The 26,805-nt window shown below is 33.3% G+C and overlaps 1 protein-coding gene across 1 annotated transcript; it reads right to left on the bottom strand.

Moving 5' to 3' along the window:
* Window positions 1-720: 720 nt before the first annotated feature.
* On the bottom strand, window positions 721-4,177 carry LOC114409627. Its single transcript, XM_028373144.1, has 6 exons — window positions 3,886-4,177; window positions 3,191-3,478; window positions 2,919-3,092; window positions 2,704-2,810; window positions 1,973-2,304; window positions 721-1,707 (listed from the first exon to the last, which is right to left on the bottom strand). Exons 1-6 carry the CDS (start codon window positions 4,027-4,029, stop codon window positions 1,151-1,153), a joined length of 1,602 nt encoding a protein of 533 aa, XP_028228945.1. The 5' UTR covers window positions 4,030-4,177; the 3' UTR covers window positions 721-1,150.
* Between the last annotated feature and the right edge of the window lie 22,628 nt (window positions 4,178-26,805).

Genomic DNA, 26,805 nt, shown 5'->3' with positions numbered 1-26,805 from the left:
CTACTGATATGGGTGGACATTAGAGTTGATAGAAATTTTGCATTAACAAATTTGAATTTGATAGTTGAAAAAATAAATTATCTAGATTACCACCTAAGGCTTGATGTTTAATTTAATCCTCTTATTATTAAAAGATTCAATTAGATCCTCTAATTTTTAAAAATAATACAATGAAGTTCTTTTTTTTTTTTTAATTTCAATTAAGTCCCTTATTTTATAAGATGGGTTCTATTTAATCACATTATAAATTAAATTCAATCTCATTTTTCAAAATTTTCGGACCAAATAAAATATAAAGGAAGTTATCAATTCAAGCCTGATTATCCCTAAGCTCAATGTAAGTTCTTCTATTTGTATACCATGATCGAATAATAATTGAGAATTATCAAAGCAAATAAAATATAAAAAAGATCAAATTGAACTAATTTATTTATAAAAAATAAAGGACCTAATTGAACTTAAAAAATAAATTAGAAGACTAAAACAGTGATTAAACCTAAATTTTATCTACAAAATCAAGGGTCCAATTCCTTAAAGAAATTTTTTTAACAGTAAATAATGATTTTGTGAAAAAGAAAAGTGTCTTGCTAGTATTGAAGGTGAATTTGACCCCTGGGCAGCAAAAAGCCTCAAATATTGTGTATAGACAAAAAAAGAAACGCGAGTAACATTAACATATTCGAAAACTAGGTAAGGAATTTGTAAATCCGGAAACTGAAGTGACTGGTGAATGAGATTAAATCTTTACGATCTAATTATATTATTAGATTTATGCAAACTGAGCTTGCCAGTGATAATATCAGCTACAGCTTTACGATCTTATCTATTCCAAGGGATGACATGGATACAATCCACATAATTGAATAGGCAACACATGATTTACTTACAAGCAGACATCATCTGTGCATAACACCCAGAAATCAAACAATAAAATAAAATAACAAATACAGAGCTAACACATCTACTTGACAATTTATACATGGACTCTACCAGGATTCTTCATTAAAACAACTTTTCCAAATCCCAGTAGTTCCTAGGGTAGAAATTAAACTTGCACATGTCTACAAAGACATAAAATATTCCCTATGCAGCTAGACACTGCTAGATAGCTCCATACTTGCCCAATTTGAAATTCCAAATATGAGAATAACTACCTGGCATGACTGTTACCATCCTCTTCTGATATGTTAAACAAGAACTTTGGAAGAGATGCGATTCTAGGAAGGTGGAGAAGCAAATCACTAAACGAGTCTTTCCTAGACATGCCTAGTGCTTGCTTGCCTCCAGAAGCGTCCTTTGATTCCTCCACAGCAGGCTTGACATCTTTTCCATCATCAGGTCCTTCAACAGTATTATCTTCAGTAAAATGAGAATTCTGAACTGTAACAGGGTCCTTCTGCAGAAGACAGCAGAGAGAATTGACCCTTGACATGAGTGATTTTTCATCAGAAGTTGCTGCAACCTGATTGTCATTAAGAAGATGTTGGGCAATGTCTTCCAGGATCTCCTTGTACTCTGATCCTCCATCAGAAAATGGTGGATTCCCAGAGGTTATTTGCTCTGACAGGCAGAGTTCAATTTGGCCAATAAAATCACTCACTGACATAGAAGGTCGAAGTCCAGGAAGTTTTATCTGATCCCCATTTCTTGGGCCCTTCGAATCAGTTTCAGAGCTTGTACTCCCTTCAATTGAAGTACACTCCATAACTTGTAAGTAAAAACACAGAAAAATGAAACAATTAAGCCAAAAAAACACCACATAAATCATGGAACGGACATACTTTAAAGTAGCTTCAGATATCTAACAATATAGTCAGAATGCCTACTGAGAAAATCCCATTGAAATACAAGGGAGAGATAGATGAGGTAAACCAAAGTCAAATGTTCAGTGATACTAACCAATGTGAACAGTCCACCAATAGCATGTACATGAAACAGAAGGGAACATGAACTAGATCCTTAATATAAGTACCTGAACTGGGTGAAGGTGCATCTCGGGGGAGACTATCCAACATCATTCCAGGAGGATCATTGTGTTCAATCTTAAATGATGATGACAGGGATGCCTGAGGTGATCCACTGTCTTGATAACAAGACGTGGAGGATCCTTTACCACTGACTTGAAGCAGATCATGATCTTTTGGATTGTCTGGGTCCTCAAAAGCAGAAGGTTGTGTGTCAAAATGTGGTGAATCCAAAATTATCTCCGGCTGTTGGCTTAAGAAATTAAGACGCATGTCACACTGGATAAGCTTTTCAAAATGTTTCGCCAACAGCCCTTGTGGGCATTGCAAAAAATGCAGCCTACAAACCATAAGACAAGTTTTCAGACATCACAACCTTGTAAGTAAGACCTAAACATCATAGTAAAACCTCATCAGACTTAAAATTCTGCAAAACTTAGCCTCAGCCATCCTCCCCAAAAAATGATATTTTTTTAAGTTAAAGATTAGAAATGCTTCAAAAGATACATAATGAGGTCTCTGGTGTACACAAAATACTATATCAAATGGCACTAGACCTCCCTTGGAGGATTACTTCAGTATGCTTCACGCTCTTGTGTATTTGCCTTCTCAAATTTCCCATCAGCAATATTTAAGAATGGTTATATATGATGAATGAATAATAAAACCGTCAAACTTTTCAATAGTTAAACTCTGAGCCCACATCCACATATTTGAGGAAAACAGTGAAAGAATATACCTATGTTTACTAGACTGTCCATCAGTAAAATCTGCTGTTGCCTGCCATAGTGTATGCTTTCTAGGCTGAGGATTAGTCTCCCTGAAGTAAAGAGGCTGCCTAGCAAGCTGCAACACAGAAATTAAAAAAAGATACACCAAACTCTAATGCATACATAGACCTATGCATCTTAAAGAACTATTCAGGAGGCTAAAATAGAGAGAGAATTAAATTACCACAACAGTCAATGTGCTAGGCCCATTATCAGGACAATGTGCCTTAAGTGCCATGATATCTGACCACTGAATTTCTATTTTACTCTTTAGACCACCTTCAAGAACTTCCCAAACAAGCTTATGTTTAGCAAAGTAACACTTTGCCACCAAGTCACCCTCGTATCTTGATTTATACTGCCACAAAGAGAACCTTCAGCTAGTAAATAAAAGTTGATAAACGAAAACACATTTCCTAATCATAGCAGCAGCAACACAAAGCATCTGGAATATACCTCCCACGAACCAATCCTCAGAAGCGAAGCCGGGAAGTTTGAAGCTTTGAGCTTGTCAGCGGCACCGGCACCAGACGATGCCGCAGCAGCACTGGCACACCTGCTCTCCCTTTTGGCCTCGGAGCTTAAATCTTCTTTCTGCTGCGCACTTCCTTGAGAAAGCTTCATCTGAATCAAATCCAACAGAGAAGGGCTCTTCCTGAGGCGCAAACCCAAGGGGCTCGGCTCATCGAGTATGTTCAGATGGGAAGGAGAACTGACAGAACCATCATCCGAAGCATTCCATTGCTAAAATGATGGCAAGCACGCACGCAAGCACAGGAAGGAGAAGAATAACAAGTTAAAAAAAACAAACAAGCCACAAAATTTCAACATCTCTCGTGAACAAACAAAGCGCTTCTTCCATGATTCCGAAAAGTAAGAGCTAGGCAATGATGCAGATGACATGTTAATGAATGCGAGAAAAGAACATAAATAAATAAATGTTTTGAAAAGTTAGGTCACTCAAGCAATTGAGATATAAGGTGGGTTGGATGGTCAAGGGAGAAAGAAAGACGGGAAAGGTCCCGGGTCATCCTCTCTGTTAACAAAACTACCATTTGCCCAAAAAAAAAAAAAAAGAAAGGGCTCACTCAAAGAGTGCCTAAAAACGCGATCTAGCGAGCGATTGAAAGGAAGGCTACGAAATACAAAACCTGAGGCTGAGGCAGAGGCGAGGCTGAGGGTTTGCAGCGCTTGTTGAGGGGGGCATGCTCTTCTTCTAGTGAGTCCTCAACGATCTCCAACTTCACGGACGACGCCGTTTCGGGCTTCCGAGAATTCTTCATCAGCTGAACCATCAACAGAAATGAATTGAAATCCAAGACGGAGAAGGAGAAGGTGTTGGAGATTCCGGAAACCCTAATAACAAAGGAAGGAAGAAGACTAGCGATGGATGGGCTGGGGGCTTCGAAATGGTCGTTCCTTCAGGGACAAAAAAGAGACTACCCTATGTCCACGTGTAACCACTTCCATTTATTGCCAAAAACAGATTTATTTAGCTAACTAGTGATATTTATTTTCCGTCATATCTTCATTTTTTTAATTTAATATAATAAATTTATAGTTAATAAATATTTTAAATATATAAGTTACATTATAAATAAAATTCATAATCAATCAATTTTTTTAATATATAGATTATATATTAAGTATATGATAAATAACTTAAATTATGATCCAACATTATTTTAAATAATTGATAATTTGATTAATTTTTAAAAAAAATATTGAAATTTAATTTATAAATAAAGTATATATATATATATATATATATATATATATATATATATATTAAAAGAAATAAGAGGGTGAGCAAAATACCTAAAAACATTCTCAGTGAAGAAAAAATCTTAAAAACAATCACCTTGAAGAATAATACTTAATTCAAAATAATTATTCTAACTCATATAGAGAGAGGATATAGGAGTGTGTGTAATATAATTACTTAATTCTACTATTTTAATTCATGATTGTAGAATTACTAATTGATTAAGTTGCGAAAAACTCTCATTTTTAAAACTCTTTCTCATAAATTAAAAATATGATAAAACTCCAATATTGTTTAATAAAATTTGACAGACGAATAAAATTTATTTTGTAACGCGATTCATGCACGCAATTAATATCAACGTCGTAATTAAAACTAAAACATACCACATATGTGAATATATAAATCCGAACGTCAATGTGGAATGTCGAATGTCAATGCCTCGGTAGCCAACGTATAGATCAAATATAGCCAAATGGTATAAGCAAAAGTATATCAAATGCAGAAATTAGGTTAACTAAAAACATACAAAAGATGACTAAACTACCCTAAAAACTTTTTCATAAACCTTTTTTGCAATACACAATATTGTCTTATAAAAGTAAGTTGTCACGTGCATCGGATAAAAGAGAAACAGATGATAGTTTCGAAGACTTAGTTTTATCAAAAACTTTATTTTTCTGAAAGTAACTTGATAGCAGTATTTAAGGTTAGATAAAACAACTAAGGAAAGAGAAATAACATATAGTTTTTTATATTGATTTATCTTCATTATTAAAATTAAGTTCAGTTCTTCACAAATTTAGTAAGTTTCACAATCTTTTATATAAAATATAAGTTTTATTTCTCAAGATACTTTTAACTGAGTACCTCTTTAGACTAATCACTTAAGTGTTCTTTGATACAAAGTCTCTTCAAACTTCAACAAATTAAACATATTAGTGTTTAAAGATAAGGATTCAATGACTTTTTCTAACATCTTACAAATGAATACAAGTTTAAGCTCATTGTTTGAATTCTCAAGCTGTGTAAGGCGTTTTGAGAAGTGTGATTCTAAACTGAGAATAAATTGTAAAGATTTTCAAATGCTTTGAGCTTGTTCACGCATTAGTTTCTCTAACTTCAACACTTCAAAACATTATTTATTTATAGCCTTCATAAAAAGATAATCATTGGTTAAGATGTTTGTTAGAACATTTAACGCATGTCACCAACTAGTTAAATTGATATGATAAAGAATCTTGCTTATCTTCATTTACACATACTTCATATTTTGTGTGGAAGGTCAAATCACCTTTTGTAGACTCAATTACATTATAACTTGCTCTGCCTTGTCTTTTGATGGAATATGTAACTTTTTCAATTGACTTTTTTCTCTTTCATGCTCTTTGACAAATCTTATGACAGATAAAATAACATTCTTTGCACGGAGGATCAAAACTTAATATTTATTTGTATAAATCAAAAAATTCAAGGGACCTAATTCATCTTATGACTTAACATTAAGGTTATAATGTTCTATTATTCTTCATCACAGTGGCAAATCTAAGATTTGAGGTCAGTGGGACAAAGTATTATAAAAAAAATAATCTAACTCATAAAAATGAGAAAGCGGTTTAAACACTTAAAAATAAGAGGTATAAAATTAAAACTTTAAGATAAATACTTATTGTTTTATTAAAATAAAGGGGTGCATTTTGCTTAATCTCATATGAGAATAAGTAAGGGGGTTCTATGACACAAAATTAGGGATACAAAATATAAAATTTTAATAAAAATACATGTAAATTTATTAAAATAAGGGGGTGGATTTGTCCACTCTCAAACAGCCCAAGTCCGCTACTGCTTCATCTTATAAACTAATATTCTTATTGTTTTAAGATATCATCTCTAATGTTTTGAATTCTAGAACATTGGCAACAAACATAAAAAAAATATCACACTATCCACAATTGAAGAAACCACAATGCTCCAACAATGCTACCCATAGTTTGGTTGTCTTTAAGATTTTCCAAAATTAGGAAAATAGATTTATAACAATATGACATGTAACACCCAAACTTTTAGAATTATTTATTTCCATAATTTTATTATTGAAAAGCTAGAGGGAATATCAAAATTTTGATATACCTAATTGAGATTAGAATTTTGAGAGTTACTTAATTGTGATTTTTAATAATCATTCTGGGTTAGAGCCCAGGTAACTATTAAAACAATGATTACTTACAAGATTGTTTGTAATTGTGGCAAACATTTGGAAAAATCTTAGATTATTTAAATATGATTATGTGAGCTCAAAATCATGTTCTACATAATTAAATATGGTTATAATCATTTTCTCAAAACTTTTAGAAACTTCTAAGAAAAATTAACCGTGTTATAGATTGTCTGTTGAAAATTCAACAATATAGATTTAACCTTAAAAGGTGATAAGAATTACAATTCATTATTTGATTAAGAGCATAAAAATAAAAGTTTTGTAAAATATTCAGAATTTTATGGACTCCAGTGAATATAATATGAATGTTTTCTTAAAAATACCTTAATAATTATCAAATATTCAAAACTAATTTTAATTCATGGTAATTATTTATAATTTTGAAATAAAATTCTCACAAAGTTTCATAAAAAAAATAAATTCACTGTCTATAAAAATTGAAAAATATCAAGTTTTAATGTGCAAATCAATCCCTAATCGACTTACTTACAGAGACATTTGCAACGGGGACCTGACCAAGCATTAGCCACATGTTCCCTTTTGCATGATAAGGGACACTTGTCTCTTTGTATGACAAGGAGGACACTTGTCTCCTAGCCAAAAGTGTGACTCATTTCCTTTTTTTTTTCCTTCACAGTATGACATCATACTCCACTTCAGACAACCCTATAAATAACTATGAGAGACCAACTCTCACCTCACTTCTCCCCATTTTCCAAACATTTCCTCATCTAAATGGCTATCATTTTGAATTTTTTCCCAACTCCATCAAAGCTTCCTTGAAGCACCCAAAAACCACCACTTCTCTCAAATCCTTTTTCTCTAGAAAAGGATCAAGCAATAACAAAGGTCACCTTGTAGGCATTAAAGAGATGCACTAAATACATGATTCCCTAAATTGTGGACTTCTAAGCATTCAAAATGAAGATCCTATGTAGTCTTACAATAAGGTTTTAATATAGACAATGCCAACAAGTTAACACTCTTTCAAAAAGTTAAGCTAAAGACGAAAATAGAAGAAAAAAATAATGGAGTCAAGGTTCAAGACCAAGATTAAAGAGCTAGAGTCTATGGCCTAGGTATGTCTTGTAAACTCTCCAAGTATCACTAGAAATCAATGATCCATCTAGAGCTCTAATAATCAATCTAGGTCACTTAGAAACCCACTACACATAGCCTTACACACTTAACTAGGCTAGAGACCTTGAAAACTCAAATTTGGGTATGGAGGATTTAGAAACTTGAGTATGATATTTAGGACTTGAGTCCCAGTAACCAAAAACTTGACTCCCAGATGGCAAACTGTTTAGCTTGGCAAAGTTGAGTTCCATGAGTCTGGAAGCTCAAATTTGAAGATTTTGTCCTATTTTTCAAAAGCAATATTTCCTTAATTAAATGGACCAATGGGATTTTGAAATTGGGAAGTTTTCTTGTGATAAAATCTATCTACTTCTAAGAAAATATGAGCTTGTTTGTTTAGGAAGAAAATCTTATCTTTGGGATAAATCTAAAAGAGATTTTTCCTAAAATAAGAAACTTTTCAAATAAGCGATAAATCTAAAGAGAATTAAAGATAGATTTGAAATATATTTGAAATAAATCTAATCATAATCTATCTCTTTGAAAAGCCCAGGTTCGTTCCTCACCATAAAGCTCAATGCAAAGAACACAAAGTTCAATAAGAGTTTTTAGAATTCAAGCCTAGAAAAATTATAAAAGGTGCTAAATAGCTTGGATCCTTGATGTGTGTCTAAAGTGAGAAAAAAAAGTGTTAGGTTCTTAAGTGAGTTGTTTTTCCGACTACAGAGAGTTATTGTAAGCAAGTTGTCGCTGACAACACCCTAAAAATATTACAACTTAGTAATTGTGTGTTTGTATGATTTAATTGTTTGTGTTAAATAAGAAATTTATGCTTGTGTAAATAACGATGAAATTAATTTAGTACATGGCCTAATTAAATTAAATTAAGTCTAATATGAGGAGTAGAATAATATTTAATTAAGTGACATATAATGTGGATTAAATAAAAACAATATAGATTAATTAAATAGAAGTATGAGGGACTAAAAACACTCAAAACCCAAAACCTAACCCTACCTAAATGGTTAGAAGGCCCATAATAGTAAAAAAGAAGGACATCCTTTGGCCTTGGAGTGCACATTGGCCCTAATAAAGGGGAAAGAAGAACTTTAGGCTTTTCATTTCCTCTTTCTCTCCAAATACAAAACCTCATTTCTCCAACCTCTCTCTAGAAAATTTCTTCTTCTCTCTAAGATTCAAGCCACGAAATCAAATCTTTTTACTTCCAATTCAAGGGCTACCCAACAACCTCCATTTTCTTCAATTTGAGCATTACCCACCTAAGGTGTGGAGGGGGTTATTCTCTTGCCTTTAGCCTTTGTGATGTTTTATGGAGTTTTTTTTTTCATTTTGATGTGTTGGAGGCCTTATGTGTTCATATCTTGCTTGAAATTGATCTTATTTTATTCATGTGGCAACCACTATTCTTGATTTTCTTTAATTATTTTTGTGACCTTTCCTTGAGAAGTGGGACCATTCCCAAGTGTATTTATCTCTTTGGATTCATTACAAAAAAATTTGGAATTTTCTAAGCACTCTTACAATTTCTAATTTAATTATTTTTGTGGTTTTCTAAATCTACCTTGGACTTAATAAATTGTCCAAGTGATGTTTTTTAGAATTGAAACTACAAAAGCTTTCTATAAATCATTGATGACGTCTTTTATTTTGAATCAAATTTTCCAAGATTTTCTTTATTGTTAAGAAAAAAGCATTCACATCCAAAGACATGAAAGTAAGAGATGTTCGGCTCTCCCCTCCCACAACTTATATGGAATCTTGTTCAGAATGCTTTTGATTGATGCTTTGTTCAAAATGTAGCAAGAAGTATTTATAGCTTCTGTCCAAAAATATTTTCCAATGCTAATCATTCAGAAGTGTTCTGCCCATTTCTTGTAAGGTTTGTTTTTTTTCTTTCTACTAAAATGTTTTGTTGAGGAGTACTAGGATAGGAGAAGTTGTGTGAGATAGCTTGTTTATCAAAGAAAGTTCTGAAATTTAATTTTTGAACTCTCCTCCTTGGTAACTCCTAACAAAAATAATGTTAGAACATTTCTCATTTTGTACCTTTTTATAGAAGCTTATGAAGACATCAAATGTCTCATCTTTGGTAGAGAGATACAAAATCATGTAAATTTGGAGTAATCATCTGCTATTGTAAGACCATATATCTTTCCTCCTAAGCTCAAGGTCTTAGTAGGTCCAAACATATCCATATGTAAAATCTCAAGTGGTCTAGTGGTTGATACTACATTTTTACTATAAAAGCTTGCTTAGGTTTGTTTTCCTATTTTTCTCTAACCCATGCCTCACAGATTTTATATTTTTCAAAATTTATTTTTGCCAAACCTTTAACCAGATCTAATTTAACTAGCTTAGCAATGGTTCTTATATTGACATGACCTACCTTCCTATGCTAGATCCATTGACCATCATTTGATGTCATGAAGCATGTCTGGCTATGAAGTTCTTCCAAGGAGACACTATATAGGTTCTTATCCCCACATCCTGCAAATATGACATTTCCAAATAATGGCTCTCTAATCATACATTAATTAGGTCTGAAAACTACTTCATAACCATTGTCAAACAATTGACTTATGCTAAGTAGATTATGATGTAGACCTTCTACATAATACACATTATCTATGTGAGTAGAGTTAAGGTTACCTGTCTTTCCAATGCCCTTGATTTAAGCTTTTTGTTATCTCCAAAGGTGATGACTCCTCCATCTTTCTTATCGATATTTAGGAATTTACTCACGTCCCCTGTCATTGTGTTTGGAGCAGTTGTTGTCTAAGAACAACTACTTCTTCCTTCTAGTTATCACTAAGCAATCCTCGGTAATTGCTTCTAATGTGTTTGCCATTAAGCAAATACTCGAGTCCTCTTCTCTTAAGCTTCTAGAATCATCAACATGTAGTGTATTTGAATATACTATCTTTTGAAGATAGCATTTAATCTTTTAAACTCGGCTTTTGAGTCTCTTCTTCAGAGGATACTTAATCATTCTCTTATTTTATAGAGTGATTCTTGATCTTCTTTATTCAGTGAGATCTTGCAACTAAAGTGAAGACCTCACAACACTTGTCCTTAGTAACAAGTGTTCATCATTCATGAATGCTTAGCAAATCATTTATCCCATCAATAGGCAAAGTCATTGGAACTCTTTAGAGTTCCTTAATTATGTGTGCTCTTCCTATTGATGGTTGGTGGTGCATAGCTTTTGTTAACTCTTTTTGCTTCTTTGAGATCTTTTCCTCCTCCACTGTTAAGTGCACGCAATCTCAAAGGTTGAGCTATGATACCAACTGAAATGGATTAGAAGGTCACTAGAAGGAGAGTCAAATAGTGACACTTAATTGACTATGACTTTCTCTACAAAAGAACACCCAACTTATGAAGCTCTAAGAATATATCAGAGTTTCAACTTAAAGAAAGTTTGCTAGGATCAATCATTATCCTTTGATAGTACTTTGTATAAAATAGTTTTCTATAAAAAAAATCATATATTCTTTCAAGAAGTCTTTTTAGACTCCCTTGAGTATTATTTCGAAAAGCCTATTCAGGCTCACCCTAGTATTATCTAAGCTTTTGCAGGTTGTCTATCCAAGTATTCTTTCAAAAAGCCTCTCAAGCTTCGAAATCTTAGGAGCACTTGCTACTTGACTCACAAAGCTAAGGGTGTCAAAATGGGTTAGCCCAGTCCACATAGGTTGTCCCACCATGGGTTGAGAGTTAAACGGGTCAAGCCAACCTGACTCACCTTTAAGTGAGTCATGAAAATACCAACCCAACCTGACCCACCATGGGTTGTGGGTTGGCTCACCAAATTGTTAAGAAAAACTAACAAATTAAAATCATTTTTTTCATAAAAAACATTCAAATGATTGAAATACAAATACAACTAATAGGCAATCTCAAATAACCATTCAAGCATCTAATATTATCATTAAAGTAACCATTCAAATATCTCAAATACATAAATATCATTCAAAAGTCTTAAAAGACCATAGTCTTAAAATAAAATCCAATTACCCAAACATTAGTCATAGTTCAACAAATTTAAAGTCTTAAAACTAAAAATACCAAATTGTCAAGCCAACATACATAATTGAAATTACTAAACAACTAGAATATTTAATTTTAAACTCCATCATCCAAATTCCAAAATTCCAAGATGAAATTGTAGTTATTCATGAATGACATTGAAGCCATGAACTGTGAAATCTAGGACAAGTTCCTCTTTTTTCTCAACATCACCATTATCTTTGTCTACAATCACAAAAAGAATAATAATGCCAAGTTTAGCAATAAATGACTTTCTCTTAAGTAAACTATTAATAAAGTATTAACAAATAATATATTAATCAATTCTTCATAGTCAAGGAACAAATTTTGGATTAAAATTAATGCTTGAACATTGGTCAGAAGAAGACAAGAACGATACTTGTCAAGCACACGACCACCAATGTTAAATGCAGAATCATTAGCAATAGTTGTTATTGGAATTCTTAACACATCACATGTCAACCAACAAAGATTTGGATAATATTCTTAGTGGTCCTTTCAATAGCTCAAAACATCCAACTTTGGAAAAAACTTTGGCTCAAGGGGTGTCTTAGCCTAATAAAGATCCAACTCACTCCTACCATTTACATTAACATTTTCACCCACATAACTAATATATTCATATGACATTATAATACAAGAAAAATAAATTAATGAACACAAGATATTAGGTGATTAACAAACACAAGATATAAAAAAATTAACAAAACAATTAACTTACAACAACTAGATCCATGTTTTCCAGCCCTTGTATTTCCTCTAAATTGAAATCTTGTTCAATTAGGGGAACCAATTGACAACTTGATGCAGCCGATGAAGTGGACCTTACATTCACATACTCTTCAAAAAGCTTGTACATATTGATTTTTACAAAAACCAACTTTTTCATCACAAGTAATAGGATCAAGCTTTGAATAATAAAATCGAAGTTCTTAAAGTTCCATCCGTTGGTCCAGAATTATGGCAATTGAGAGAATGACATTATTCACTCCAATACTTGCCATTTTTTTTCCATCATGTTTGTTGTCAAGTTCCCTAGCTCTTAATGTTGGATCGAGTGGCCTCAGAATAATTAAAAAGGGAGGGTTGAATTAATTATTTCTAAACCTTTAATAATTAAAAATTACTCTTCTAAGGCTTTTACTAAATTGTTAAAAGAATGAGGAGTAGAAGAGAAACTTAACAGAAAGTAAAAGCGGAAATTAAATGCACAACGGAAAGTAAAAGAGTAGGGAAGAAGGAAACAAACACACAAGAGTTTTTATACTGGTTCGGTAACAACCTGTGCCTACATCCAGTCCCCAAGCGACCTGCGGTCCTTGAGATTTCTTTCAACCTTGTTGTCGCAACCCACCCTTCGTCGGGAGGGCGATGCGAGACTCGCGGGTGCGTGTTCCAAGGAAGGAATACGCGCGGATTCGCCACCAATGTTTATTTGAGGAAAACGTCAGAAAAACCGAAAAAGACGTGATCTACGAACTTAAAGTGAAAGGTTCGGGAGTTGTATTTACGCGGGGGGAAGGTATTAGCACCCCACGCGTCCGTCACAAGAGACGACAACCTTTAATCAAATGTGCAAGCATGACTTCCATTTTTATGTTCCCTTTTACGTCTTTATTTCTTTTTGTACTTTTTATATTTTTTATTTTTTTGCGGTCGACGAGGGTGTTTCCCTTGCTCCTACGTATTCCTTAATTGCGATAAGGAAATCAGACCTACGTAGTTCTTTGTGAACAAAGTGTTTGGTTAAGTTGTTTTTATCCTTTTTGCAATATATGTTTTTATTAAATGAAAGGTCATTTAAGGCGTTGGACCATTAAACAAACTTTCGATTCTTTTTGAAAAGCGAGAAGACATTAAGGCATTGGACCATTAATGATCTCTTTATTTTTTAAAGAGGTAATAAAGTTACATGTTGGTTTTAGGCTTTTTAGAAATCTACCCTTAACCAATAAAAGCGGGAAAGACCATTTCAAGGCGTTGGACCTTTGAAAATGGCTTTTTTAGACGATGACAAAAGTTTGGTTTATGAATTGATTTTAGCCTTGGTTTCACTTTGGTTATTAGTCGATTCGATTAAGAAAGAAAAATCCCAAAGAGAAATGTCCGATTGATTTATTTTGATTTATTTTACCAAAAGATATTTTTTTATTATTATATTATTATTTTACCTCTTTTTGGTTTCCAACATGGTTACGGCATGACCGAACGGTCGGATTTCATTTTAACAAAAATTAACGGATGTTATAATTCAAATGATCGTTGGAAATTTATTTTATTTTTTTATTAGATGAGAAAATGACTTAAGTAAATGACTAAAACACGTCAAAAGGGGGTACGAAAAGTAAATGAAATAAAAATAAAAGCACGTAAAAACAAATGAGGACCACTAAGGGTACATAGAATGAATTGAAAAGTTCGATTTCGGGAACTTACCGGTTGAAGACCAAAGAACGCGAAGAACGAACGAAAGACGGCGGAAAACCTCCACGGATTTGCTTACGGAAACGTCACGGATGAGTTACGGAAGCGCCTCGGCTTGGATTTTCTTCACAGAAACGATTTTTTTCACTAATTTCAAGTGATTCTCGAATTACCAGGAGGGCTGAACAACTTTCCTCTTCACTTCTCCCCCTATTTATAGGAAAATGGGGGAGATGCTTGCCACCCAGCTCGCCCAGGTGAGCTAGGTTGCTTCCTCCAGAAGCAACCGCCTTCAGGAGGAATTTTCTGGAAGGCCCAAGTGGGCCTGGTTGCTATTTACACCCCCATTTTTACTAAATACACCCCTTTGCTCTTTTTTGGTGATTCTTTTTTCGTAACGTTACGAAACTTTACGAATTCCGTAACGATGCTTGTTTTCTTTCCGTAATGTTACGAAACCTTACGGACTACGTAATCAACCCCTTTTTGGTTTCTGGGATGTCACGGAACTTTACGGATTGCGCACTAACACTTCCTTTTAATTTCCGACATGTCACGGAACTTCACGGATTGTGCTACAACGCTTTCTTTTGACTTCCGGCATGTCACGGAACTTCACGAATTGCCCAACGATGGGTGCCAAGTACCTTGAAGTGGTCAAACGAGGGTCGCATCCCAATGATGGATGGTCCCCGGACGAAATTAGGGTATGACACTTGTAAAAATCCTTTTACAAGCAAAGATCCACAAGGGATGTACCCTCCCTTGTTCTCTTTGAACCTAGTGGATGTACCCTCCACTAGAACTGATCCACAAGAGATTTGTTCTCAGTCAAACCCAAGTAAATGTACCCTCTACTTGTACCACAAAGGATGTACCCTCCAATGTGTTAAGACAAAGATCTCAGGCGGTTAAACCTTTGATACTTTGTGAATGGGGATACAAAAGAATTCTCAGGCGGTTAGTCCTTTGAACACTTTTGGATTAGGGAAAGGGAAGAATCAAAAGAATTCTCAGATTGTGTCATTTTGAATTCTTTGACAAGGGAGAAGGGAGACACAAAAGAATTCAAGCGGTTAGTCCTTTGTTCTTTTGGAAAAGGGAGAAGAGAGACACAAAAAGAATTTAGGCGGTTAGTCCTTGGCGAATTCTTTTTGGCAAAGGAAGAAGGGAATGAAAAGATGAATAGCACAAGTTTTCAAGGTTTAGAAAACCAGAAAAACTTTGGAAAGCTTTTGGCACAAAGAAGAAGAAGAAGTTCAAAGAGATTCAGGGCTTGTAAAAGATTGATTGAATAAGTGTATTGAAAAGCAAATCAAAGTCTTGCTTTTATAGACTGTTCATGTCTGGCCAAGAGGACCATTTAGAAGAGTTATAACTTTTAGAAAAACTTAAAATCAATTTGAAAAAGTCAAAAACCTTTTGAAGAGTTACATCTTTTGATTTATTCAGAAACAATCAATGGTAATCGATTACCAAATCAGTGTAATCGATTACACAAAGCTTTTATGTGAAAGGATGTGACTCTTCACATTTGAATTTGAATTTCAACGTTCAAAGGTATTGGTAATCGATTACCAAAACATTGTAATCGATTACAGCCTTTTGAAATTAATTGGAACGTTGTAAATTCAATTTGAAAACTTTTTCAAAACAGTTTTGCTACTGGTAATCGATTACAGCAATCTGGTAATTGATTACCAGAGAGTAAAAACTCTTTGGTAAACATGTTTTGTGAAAAATCCATGTGCTACTCAGTTTTTGAAAAATCCTTTTCATACTTATCTTGATTAAGTCTTCTCTTGATTCTTGAGTCTTGAATCTTGATCTTGATTCTTGAATCTTGATCCTTGAATCTTGATTCTTGAATTCATCCTTCTTCTTGAATCTTGAAGTGTTCTTCAACTTTTCCTCTTGAGTCTTGAATTGTTCTTGATTCCTTCTTGAACTCATCCTTTGATTGACCTTTGAGCTTTTTGTCATCACCTTTGTCATCATCTTTTGTTATCATCTTTGTTATCATCAAAACATCTTTGAATCACTCTTGATTCATCATGAAGCTTTGCTTCTACACTTAACTTTTCCGAATGATCAATTATCATACAACCTACATCTTGATTTTTAGTGGAAGCACTGCACCTTTTTTTCAAATGATGTATTAGTGTTGAAGTCTCTATTTTACTTCTACCAATTACATACTCTTGTCCACATACATTTCATGTAACCTTTTTTTTTGCCATCTTTCACACCAATTTTAGTAAAAAAGTTTCCAAACTCCAAATGTACTAATCCTAGCTTTCTTACCTTTTGTTTAAGGTTCATCACATTCATCCTCAATTGGATCCTTCTCCATGGGTTCCTCTTTATTGTCTCTTCACTCCTCATCACCATCATTGCAAATTAAATTGAAACTTTTTTTCTTTGATGAATAATTTTTTATTCCATACTGGGAAAATGTAGTGAGCAACCAAATTAAATTTAGAAAGTGCTATAAAATTTAATTTAACAACCATATCCAGTATGAAGCATCATAACAATAATCTGCACAAAAGAGAATTAAGTAACAGAGCAAAACAAAACATTATTAACAATGTTTTTTTTGGACCAATAACAAAATAAAACATTATTAATACAAAAAAATGTATTAATAATGCCCAACTTTTGCAATATAAGCATAATCATGAAAGAATAACACGAAATTCGAGACAAAATAGGAATAACCCGAGCCACATGCAATATTTTCATATGATTGATTAAAGGAGAACACAAAATCATTCTTGTATTCTTTTAACCACAACCATGAAAGAAGAGAGCAAAAACATTCAGATTTATGGTAAATAGCAAAATGTGGAACTAAGGAAAAGGGAGGCCAGCGATATTGATTTGAATCAGGGAGGCCAATGAGTAGCAGTGCATCGTGCGGCCAAGGGAGTGAGGCATGCGACACCAACGATTAACGAAAACACAACATTGAGTGTTGTCGGAGGTAGGTAACGTGTTCCAAAGATGGTGGGTAGCGCCAGAGAACAATACATGGTGATGGTTGGCAGTGCTGCTACTGCTAAGGTTCACTAGTTTAATGTATGTGTTCACGAGAGAGACTAAGAAAGGGATATATTAGAGATGGGAGTATGTTAAACTTAAATGGGCCTTTCTTATTCTTAGTAGTTACCACTTTATTATATTTTAGTAAATATTATTATAGTTTTTTAGTCTAAGTGGATTAAATGGTTCAATCTGGCTTGAACCTGTGGGTTAAGTGAGTTGGGTTGATTTTATGTCAGTATTGTGGACATTAGATTTTTTGAGCTTGGCCCTACCCAAACCCATGGTGAGTCGGTTGGCTCAGCAGGTTCGGGCTCACTTTGACACCTCAAATAATTTGAGGTAACTAATGTATAATTTACACATTCATTCATTTTAAAGGATATCCAATGGTTAAAACTTATTGAAGTTGTAGCATTGTTGGCTCCCAAATTATTGATCCACCGATGGACCATGGACCATTTTGTACACTGGTCCATTGTAGAATGCTTTTGTTTAAAGTGGACATTTCCCTGTACCTACAAAAAATAGAATAGTAAATGTTATTGAATGCACACCCATAGTTGTTGGTTTCTTGATTTATGTTGAGTTACGTAGTAGGATGTTACAACAATTGTCAAATTTAGCACAAATTGTCCCAATGAGTCTAGTTCAGTCGACAACACATGTTGAGTTTGTGTGTGTGTGGGGGGGGGGGGTCTGGATTTGATTCTCATAGAATATAAGGGACCCAAAAAGAAGAAGTATAGTCAAAAGAGGAAAAGGTCTCCTAGTAAGACTCATCAAAAGAGTCCTCCTCCATCGACTCCAGCTTCGTGATGAGGTCTTCCTCATCCATAAACAAGTCCTCCTCGATAGATGTATCCTCCTCCAAATCTTCACCTTCATCCTCAAAAACAAGATTCGCCAAGTCTACCCTGGGTGGTACCCAAGACTCATGTAACACCAATCATGGAGACATCGATGCAAAGAAGGTAGCCTTAGTGTCCTTAGATGAAGAATCAGATCCGACAAAGGACATCACGTCGTCCATAAACAGTGAATGGGACTCAAATGGGATGACGACCTTTAGCATAGGCACGACAAAACGGTAGAAAGATGTGGTGGGCTGGGTCCACTAAACATATAAATCAATTGTGTGGGTCCTATAATCTGGTGCATCCACTGGTTCACTACGGAAGTGGAGGAAACCATAGAAGCGGTCCTTTTAAGAGCTGGACTAAGGGAGGAGGAAAGAACAAGCATAGCTAGATTCCTTGGTGGGCTTAATATAGAAGTAAGGGACAAGGTTGAACTCCTTCCATATAGGGACCTATATGAGCTAGTCCAACTTTTTATAAGAGTGGAGCAATAGCTTAAAAGAAAGTCTTCTTCAAAATATTATGGCTTTCACTCTTATCCAAGTAAGGACCAAGCCCAAGGAATTTTGGGGGCTGCACCTTCAAAACCCAAGGAAGATAAGGGTAAGACCATAGAGAAATCCACCCCTAAGACTAGTTCCCGAGCAAGGACTAGCAAGATTAAATGCTTCAAATGTCTTGGTAGAGGTCACATTGCCTCTCAATGCCCCATAAAGAAAACCATAATTATGAGGGGTCAAGACATTTATAGTAGTCAAGAGGAGACTACTTCATTTCGTTCCTCTAGTGGAAGTGAAGATGAAGTAAGGGATGAAGAGTCTAGTGAGTAAGTCTACCCCTATGAAGAAGGTGACCTCCTAATGGTTAGAAGGCTCCCTGGAGGCCTCCTTGGAGGCCAATCTTGTGATCTATCCCAATCCCAAAGAGAGAACATCTTTCATACAAGATGCAAAATTTTAGATAAAAATTGTTCTCTCATTGTGGATAATGGATCTTGTTGCAATTGTTGTAGCACAAGATTAGTTTCCAAGTTGAACCTCACTACCATTCCCCACCCAAAACCTTATAAACTTCAATGGCTCAATGAGCAAGGGGAAATGATAGTTAACCAACAAGTGAAGGTACCTTTCTCCATTGGGACATATAAGGATGAAGTTAACTATGATATAGTTCCCATGGAGGCAGGGCATATTCTCTTAGGAAGGCCACGGCGATTTGATAGAAAGATCATTTACAATGGCATAACTAATGAGATTACCCTCACCCATCTTGGCACTAAATTTATGTTGCATCCTCAAACACCTTCGCATGTAGCTAAGGATCAAGTACAAATAAAACTCAAATAGGATGAGAAAAAGAATAGAAAAAAAAAGAAGAAGAACAATCTTTAATGGTTAAGGAGGAGTGTAAGGAGGTAAGTGTCTCCTCCAAGATGTTAGCTTAGAAGGAAAGTCATTTTGCAATAAAGACAAACATTAAAAAAACTTTCCTTCTTAGATAACCTCCACATCTTCTCCTTTGTAAAAGGACACTTGGTAGCACTGTCATACCTCTTAAGCTTGAGGTTATTCCTCAAGTAAAGGAGTTGTTGGATGAGGGTTTAGTTCGTAAGAGCTTAAATCCTTGTGCTTTGTTGGTGCCCAAAATAAGTATTATGAGACACCAAATCCCTAAGATAGATGGTATGATGAATGTGTTGAGTGATGCAACCCTCTTTTGTAAAATCATCCATGCATCCAACATCTTCATAATTTGTATACATAGGGACTCATTAGGTAGGTTTGTTCTTATTTTTGGGCTAGGTGCCCATATGGGACGCCTTAGGTTTGTCGTACTTTTTGGTAGGAGTAATCAACATGAAAATACAGAAAAAGGTATGTTTTATTGCATTGCTTTCCTTAATTTTTTAAATAGTGATCAAGGGGTTCTCACGGATCCTAAGAAAAAAAAGGTCATTCATAAGTGGCCCACTTCACCAAGTATAAGGGAAATTTGGGGCTTCCATGATTTAACAAACTTTTACAAAAGGTTTGTCCTATATTTTTCTATACTTGTAGCACTACTCATTGTGTTGGTGAGGAACCATGTTCCCTCATGGGAAGATGCCCAAGAAAGGGGTTTTCAGACCTTACCCTACTCTAACATACCCAACACCACTAATATATATGTTTTTATTCTTTTTACAGGTATTGAGGGAAGAAGCCTAGAGTTTCAAGAATCTCTTTATTTGAGGTCAAATCCTTTTCAAGCCGGAGGGGATGATGCAATCCTACCCCCCAAGGGCCTTGGATAGAAGACTCCAAGAAGATTGGGCTAGAGATGCAGGAGAAGTCATAGGGTTCTCATGAGCGGTAGATTTTGGGTCCATGGACTAAGTATAAGCCCACTTATCTTTGTACATATTAGATTAGGGTTTCATTATTTTTGGACCTTTTATTTAGGGCTCCATAGTGTAGGGAGGATATCCTAGTAATGTAGGATTTTTCAGCCCTTGTATTTTAGGGTACCTAGACTAGTTTTTGTATTAGGGGTATTTTTGTAATTTCACATGCATTAAGTGCACTATTTGATTTGTGTGTTGGGAGAGAAATTTAATTGAATTGGGAGAAGCCCAATCCAATTAAATTTTGGTCCAGCCAGGGGGGAGGTGAGCATTTGCTTGCTACACCCCATTGCCACATCATATAGTCACACTATGTACATGTCCTTTATGCTTTACAAGCTTCATGAAACATAAGTACAGTTAGTGAAGAATCTTGGACTTGATCTTGGATTAGTGGGTTGAACCATAGTTGAAATTCACTAATCATAATTAGTGAAATTTTGGCTCCACAAATTCAAATTCAAATTCAAGTGAAATTTGAATAGAAATTCAAATTTCCCTCCAATTTTGTGTGACACTTAGGCTATAAATAGAGACCTTGTGTGTGCATTTTTTCAACTTTGATCATTTGAAAAATTATAATTCAAAGTTCAGACCTCATTTGAGGCATAAATTTCGTGCCCCCCTCTCTCCCTCTCCCTCCACTCATCTTCTCCTACCTTCAAGCTCTTATCCATGGCTTCCTATGGTGGTGAGTTTGTTCTTGACTCATCTTCTCCTTGAAGTGGCGTCTCCAATCACCTTTCCTCCTTCTCCATTCCGCTTACATTGATCTTCAAGAAGCAAAGGACTCCATTGATGAAGAAAATCCAAGGCCTACAAGCTCTACACGGAGCTACATCAACACTGGTAATGCCTTACCAGACTTCCAGCGACAGACACGTGGTTTCCTCTCATGATAATCTTCAACATCAATAGCCTCAACAACAAAAGGAAAATGCTCATAAATCCAACACTACACATATTTTGAAAACAAAAAATAAAATCAACACAATAGTCAACATCAAAGATCAAAAAAAAAAATCAATTATAATTACCTGTAATAGTGTGATATATCCTGCAAGTTGTCTGACACTGCTTTTAGACGCATCATTCAAACTGTCGTACATATGGACAAGGGTAGTAGTTCCCCATGCGTAACTTCCACTTTGGGTGAGGTCGCGAAACACATTCAAGAACACCACATGCACGTGTATTACAATCTTGTTAGCAAAAAGAGTACAACCTACCAAATGCAATAGATAAGCTTGAGCTGCTATAGTCCAGTGTACGACATCACATTTGCTATGATAAATGTCTCGTAGCAATGATAGTCGAACATATGCTCCATGACATTGCACTGCCTTAGCTCATGCTTCATCAACACTTACCTCAAGTAATTCGACTAACAATAACACCGCTTCATCAATATGAAGAGTCTTGAAGCTATAGAAGACACTTGTGATGGGCAGATGAAGCAAAGATGCCACATCATCGAGGGTGATAGTCACCTCTCCTACAGGAAATGGAAACTATTTGTTTCCTTATGTCATCTCTCTACAAAAGTCGATATAAGTCCCTGATCGCCAGTGTCCAAGGAACATGCGATCAGAAGACTTAATCATGTGGCAACAACTAATCCTTCAATCTCTGCAGCAGGCCTGCCAAATTTCTGAACCTTCCTTCCATGGGAAGGTAGCTTCAACTCAGGACATTCCTAAAAAAAAAATTAATCATTTTAACAATAATAACAAATACTTATTAAAATATAATTTAATTAAAAATGTAGATACCTCTTCATTCCAAATAATGACTACAACATGATCAACATAGCCAGTAAACATTGATGTGTCATGTGGCCCACCAGGAAAACCTCGGCATCAACAACTTCATCATCAACAGCTGCTTCTTCAGGCTGTTCGTGGACCTCATCAGCTACGTGATCCACGTGCTAAACATTCTCAGCAAAAGGGACAACTTCTCATTGCCTACGTGCAAATGTTGTGAGCCTTCGCCGCTGGGGAACTTCATTTGAATCAAGATTTACTTCTCTCCCTAAGGCTCTTCTTATAACTCTACCTAAAAACACAACCCAAACCTTTAGTTCTAACCATAATTTTCACATTTAAACAATCATAACAATTTATGTCAAAATTCAAACAATACCTCAATCAATTACTATTTAATAATTTACAAATAAAAAAACTATTTTTATATATATTTTTAAAATATATTTTTAATTAATTTTATATAATCAAATTAACTTCTTTATTAAAAAGCAACTTCAAAAAAATTATTTAATTAATTAAATAAAATAACAAAAAATCTGTCTCCTTGCCTATTTTTTTACAAAAAAACTAATATATAACAAATATATTAATATATTTATAATTATAAAAACAATACCTATTTAAAAAAAAAAATCAAAATAATAAATTTATAATTAAAAAACAATAAATATTTAAAAAAATAAATCAAAATAATATATTTATAAACAAAAAACATTAAATATTTAAAACAAAAATCAAAGTTATATATTTATAATTAAAAAAATCAACTATTTAAAAACAAAAATCATAATAATATACTTATAATTAAAAAAATAAAAACATTATCTATTTAAAAAGAAACTTAAAAAAACTATAATTAATTAATTAATTAATTAAATATAATAACAAAAAATATGTCTCCTTGCCTATTGTTTTACAAAAAAAAACTAATATATAAGAAATAAATTAATATATTTATAATTTAAAAAAAACAATAACCATTTAAAAACAAAAATCAAAATAATCTATTTATAATTATAAAAACACATACAGATTGGGTAATCCCTGAGTTATATGGATTAACCAATCTGTATAACTCATACGAATTGCCCAATCTATATGACTTATACGAATCTCACAATCCAAAACAACTCACCCACCCATCACTTAAAAACCAAATCAACGACAGGAAGCACTTACAGTAGTAGTGATAATGCGATGATTGTGACAACGAGTGATTCAATGACAACAATGGACTCAAACGGCAGCACGACAAGAAGAAGAAAACAAATACGAACGCGAGGGAGAAGGTAAGGTTTTTTAAAATATAAGTAAATGACATTTTTGCCACTTCACATATTATACTGGATATGCAAACATTTTTGCTAGGTGCACCTAGTAACACCCTTAGTTTTGTAGCCTTCCCCGCTTTCCCTGTGTGTCCAAAACATGGATGCCTTTCTTACTCAACTTAAGTTGAAGAAATGAAAAGTTAGATATTGGGTACAGATTAGGAGACCAAATAACGTTTAATGAGAATGCCTCAATTAACAGAGAAGCCGTTGTAGCATCTATGGAGTACTATTCTCTTGGCTAATTATGCAAAAAGTAGTTTTTGTTAAGGTTTTCTATTTTTCTTTGATCTTCGACATCAAATGTACAATAAAACAATTGGTCGAAAGTATCATTGGTGAAAAAAAAATGACACAATAACACAACTTCATTCTATTATTTTTTTTTCTCGTGTCTCATTTATCTTTGGAAAAAAAGAAGACACCTCAATGTTAATTGATATTTAGATTAAAAAAATAGAAATAAGAGTGTAAATATGATATGACAAGGAAAAGGTGAAATAAAAGCTGTCAAATAAGTGTTGGCTAAATAATTTTTGTCCTTATAAAATAGGAAATTTTTTATTTTATTATTTTAAAGATTTTTTTTTTACTTTAGTCCTTTAATTTATTTTTCTTGTTTTAGTCTTTAGGGGAGATCCTCGGATGAGAGAAGGTCTAACCACGAAAAATAAAATCCATCAAACAATTATATATTATTAATTTTTATACAAAATATTTATAATTTGATATTCCAATATATTAAATTAAATTTAATAATCTATCAAAGCACATAATGTTTTATCATAAAAAAAACACATAACGTCTTCTATGTCACAAAAATAATCAATAATTACCAATTTTTTAACATTTTTTTTCAATGTATACTAACAAATAGTCAACAAAAAATTTATCTTTCATCTTATTATAAAGTGTAATCTTGTTACGAAAATATTAAATATGAATTATGAAAAATTAAAGATACATTTTAGACATGACAATGGGGCGGGGCGGATACGGGTATTGTCTCCCAAATCGCTTACCCTGACTTTTCCACATATTCCAATATCCGTACATGATACCCGACGAGTTTAAGTTTATTGTTCCATCCTCGTACCTGTCGAGTATCGGATATCCCCGACCCCGTCCCATACACGATTCAAATTAGAAAAATATTTTTTTAAAAAAATATTAAAAATTTGATTTTAGAATAAATAAATTGATTGTTAAACATTTATTTTTAACTACTTATATATCAATAAATTTATTATAGCGCGTGTGTCTACAAAAATAGTTAAGAAAATAATATTAAATTATGTAAAAATTCTAAAATAAAATTAACTAGTAATAAAAATTTTATGTCTTTTGATTAAATTGTGCAAAAATTCTAAAGATTTTAAGTGGCGGGGCGAGTTCGGGTTTGGGGTCAGGACAGATCTAGTAATCCCATACCTGTACCCGACTTTTGGTTATCGGGAAAAACCCAAACCCGTTCCTATACCCGGTCAACTCAGGTATTACTTATCAAAGTCGGAACGAATTTGGACGGATACTCACATACACAAATTTTCTTGCCATGTCTAATACATTTCTTTTTTGTGGTGTAGTACAGTCTTTGTCAATCTTGTCAATGTCACAACTTTGACTACAACGACTATTATTATGTTTTTTCATAATTTGAAAGTTATAACAATCTTCAATCTATGTAAAGACACTTGTTTATGAGATTTGAAAAACAAAAACTCCTTCAATTGCAACAAAAAGAGTTTAACAGCTAGACATATGTTAACAAAGCCAAAAAAAAATCTGATTACATAATAACTAAAATTTAATGAAATATAGTATTTAAATCATTTAAAAAAAATTAAATTACTATCAATTTTATAATTTAGAAAAGTTATTAGGAGATAAAAATTGATTATATAATAACTAAATTTTGACAAAATATAATATTGAGATAAGATTACTTAAAAAAGATTATTATTGATTTTATAATTTAAAAAATAAAGTTAAGAGATAAAATAAATTTATATTTTATCAAATATAATATTTAGTTTCAAATCAGATTTTTTTTACTTAATAGTGTCCTCCTCCTAAGGTGCCCTGTTGTTACATAATAACATTAAATAATAAGATGATGTCCAACCAAATGATGAGAAATTTAAAATCATAATTTACCAAACAAAATTATATATTATTGTGATTTCAAACTCTCATGTGGTAAGTTAATGGGCTATCAACATTATTGTTACATCATTAATTAATATTATTACTTGATAGCATAAATTAAAATAACTTTTTTAAATATTTAAAGGATTAAAACTATAAAAACTTTAAAAACTTAAAATGAAAGCACCCTTTGTATGAAGAACAAATGGTTATTTAAACATGAAAATATCTAAAAAAAAATGTTTAGTTCTTAAACTAGCTAGGTTTAGAACAAGCTAGATAAAACATCTAATTAACTTTTGTATCACTTGATACTCATATATAAGAAAAAAAAAAGTTACCATGATGTTGGACTTAAATATAAATAAATTTAATTAATTTTATCCTATTTAATGCTATCATTTTTAAAATATCTTTCATTTAATTTTAATTTTATTTTTAATCATTCTTTTTTATTCATGATACCAAATTACAATAAAAGATATGTTAGAAATAATCTTATTTTTTATTTGAAATTAATAAAATTAAATAATATTAATTTATTTTCTTAATTAATATAAAATTAATTATTTTTACTTGTATATAAGTTAAGAGAGAATTGCAACACTCAAAACTAAAGTTCCATTTTCCACATATGTAGTAATGGCAATTTAGTTTGTGCCGAGAATTCAATTGAAATAACTATTGACAAACTATGAAAACGCCCAAAAATAAAGACTTTTTTCCCTCAAGATTTGTCGGGGTCTCATAGGTTGACACTCAACGGTGGCAGCCCAATCCAAAGAGTCGAAGACGACAAGAAAGCCTCTAATAAGCTTCTTATGCGTGTCAATAATAATAATAATAAGGTTGGTTGGTTCACAGAGGCAGAAGAAGCTTGCTAGAGCGAGAATGTGAGAGAAAGAGAGACGAAGACGATGAGGTGTCAAAGAACAAAAATATGAGGCCCGAAATCGCTAGCCTTACATTCTCTTATT

The sequence above is a fragment of the Glycine soja genome, chromosome 4 (assembly GCF_004193775.1).
Source record: "Glycine soja cultivar W05 chromosome 4, ASM419377v2, whole genome shotgun sequence".
NCBI classification, from domain to species: domain Eukaryota; kingdom Viridiplantae; phylum Streptophyta; class Magnoliopsida; order Fabales; family Fabaceae; genus Glycine; species Glycine soja.
Note: the sequence above shows the minus strand (reverse complement) of the source record. Positions and strands in the feature narration are given on the sequence as shown.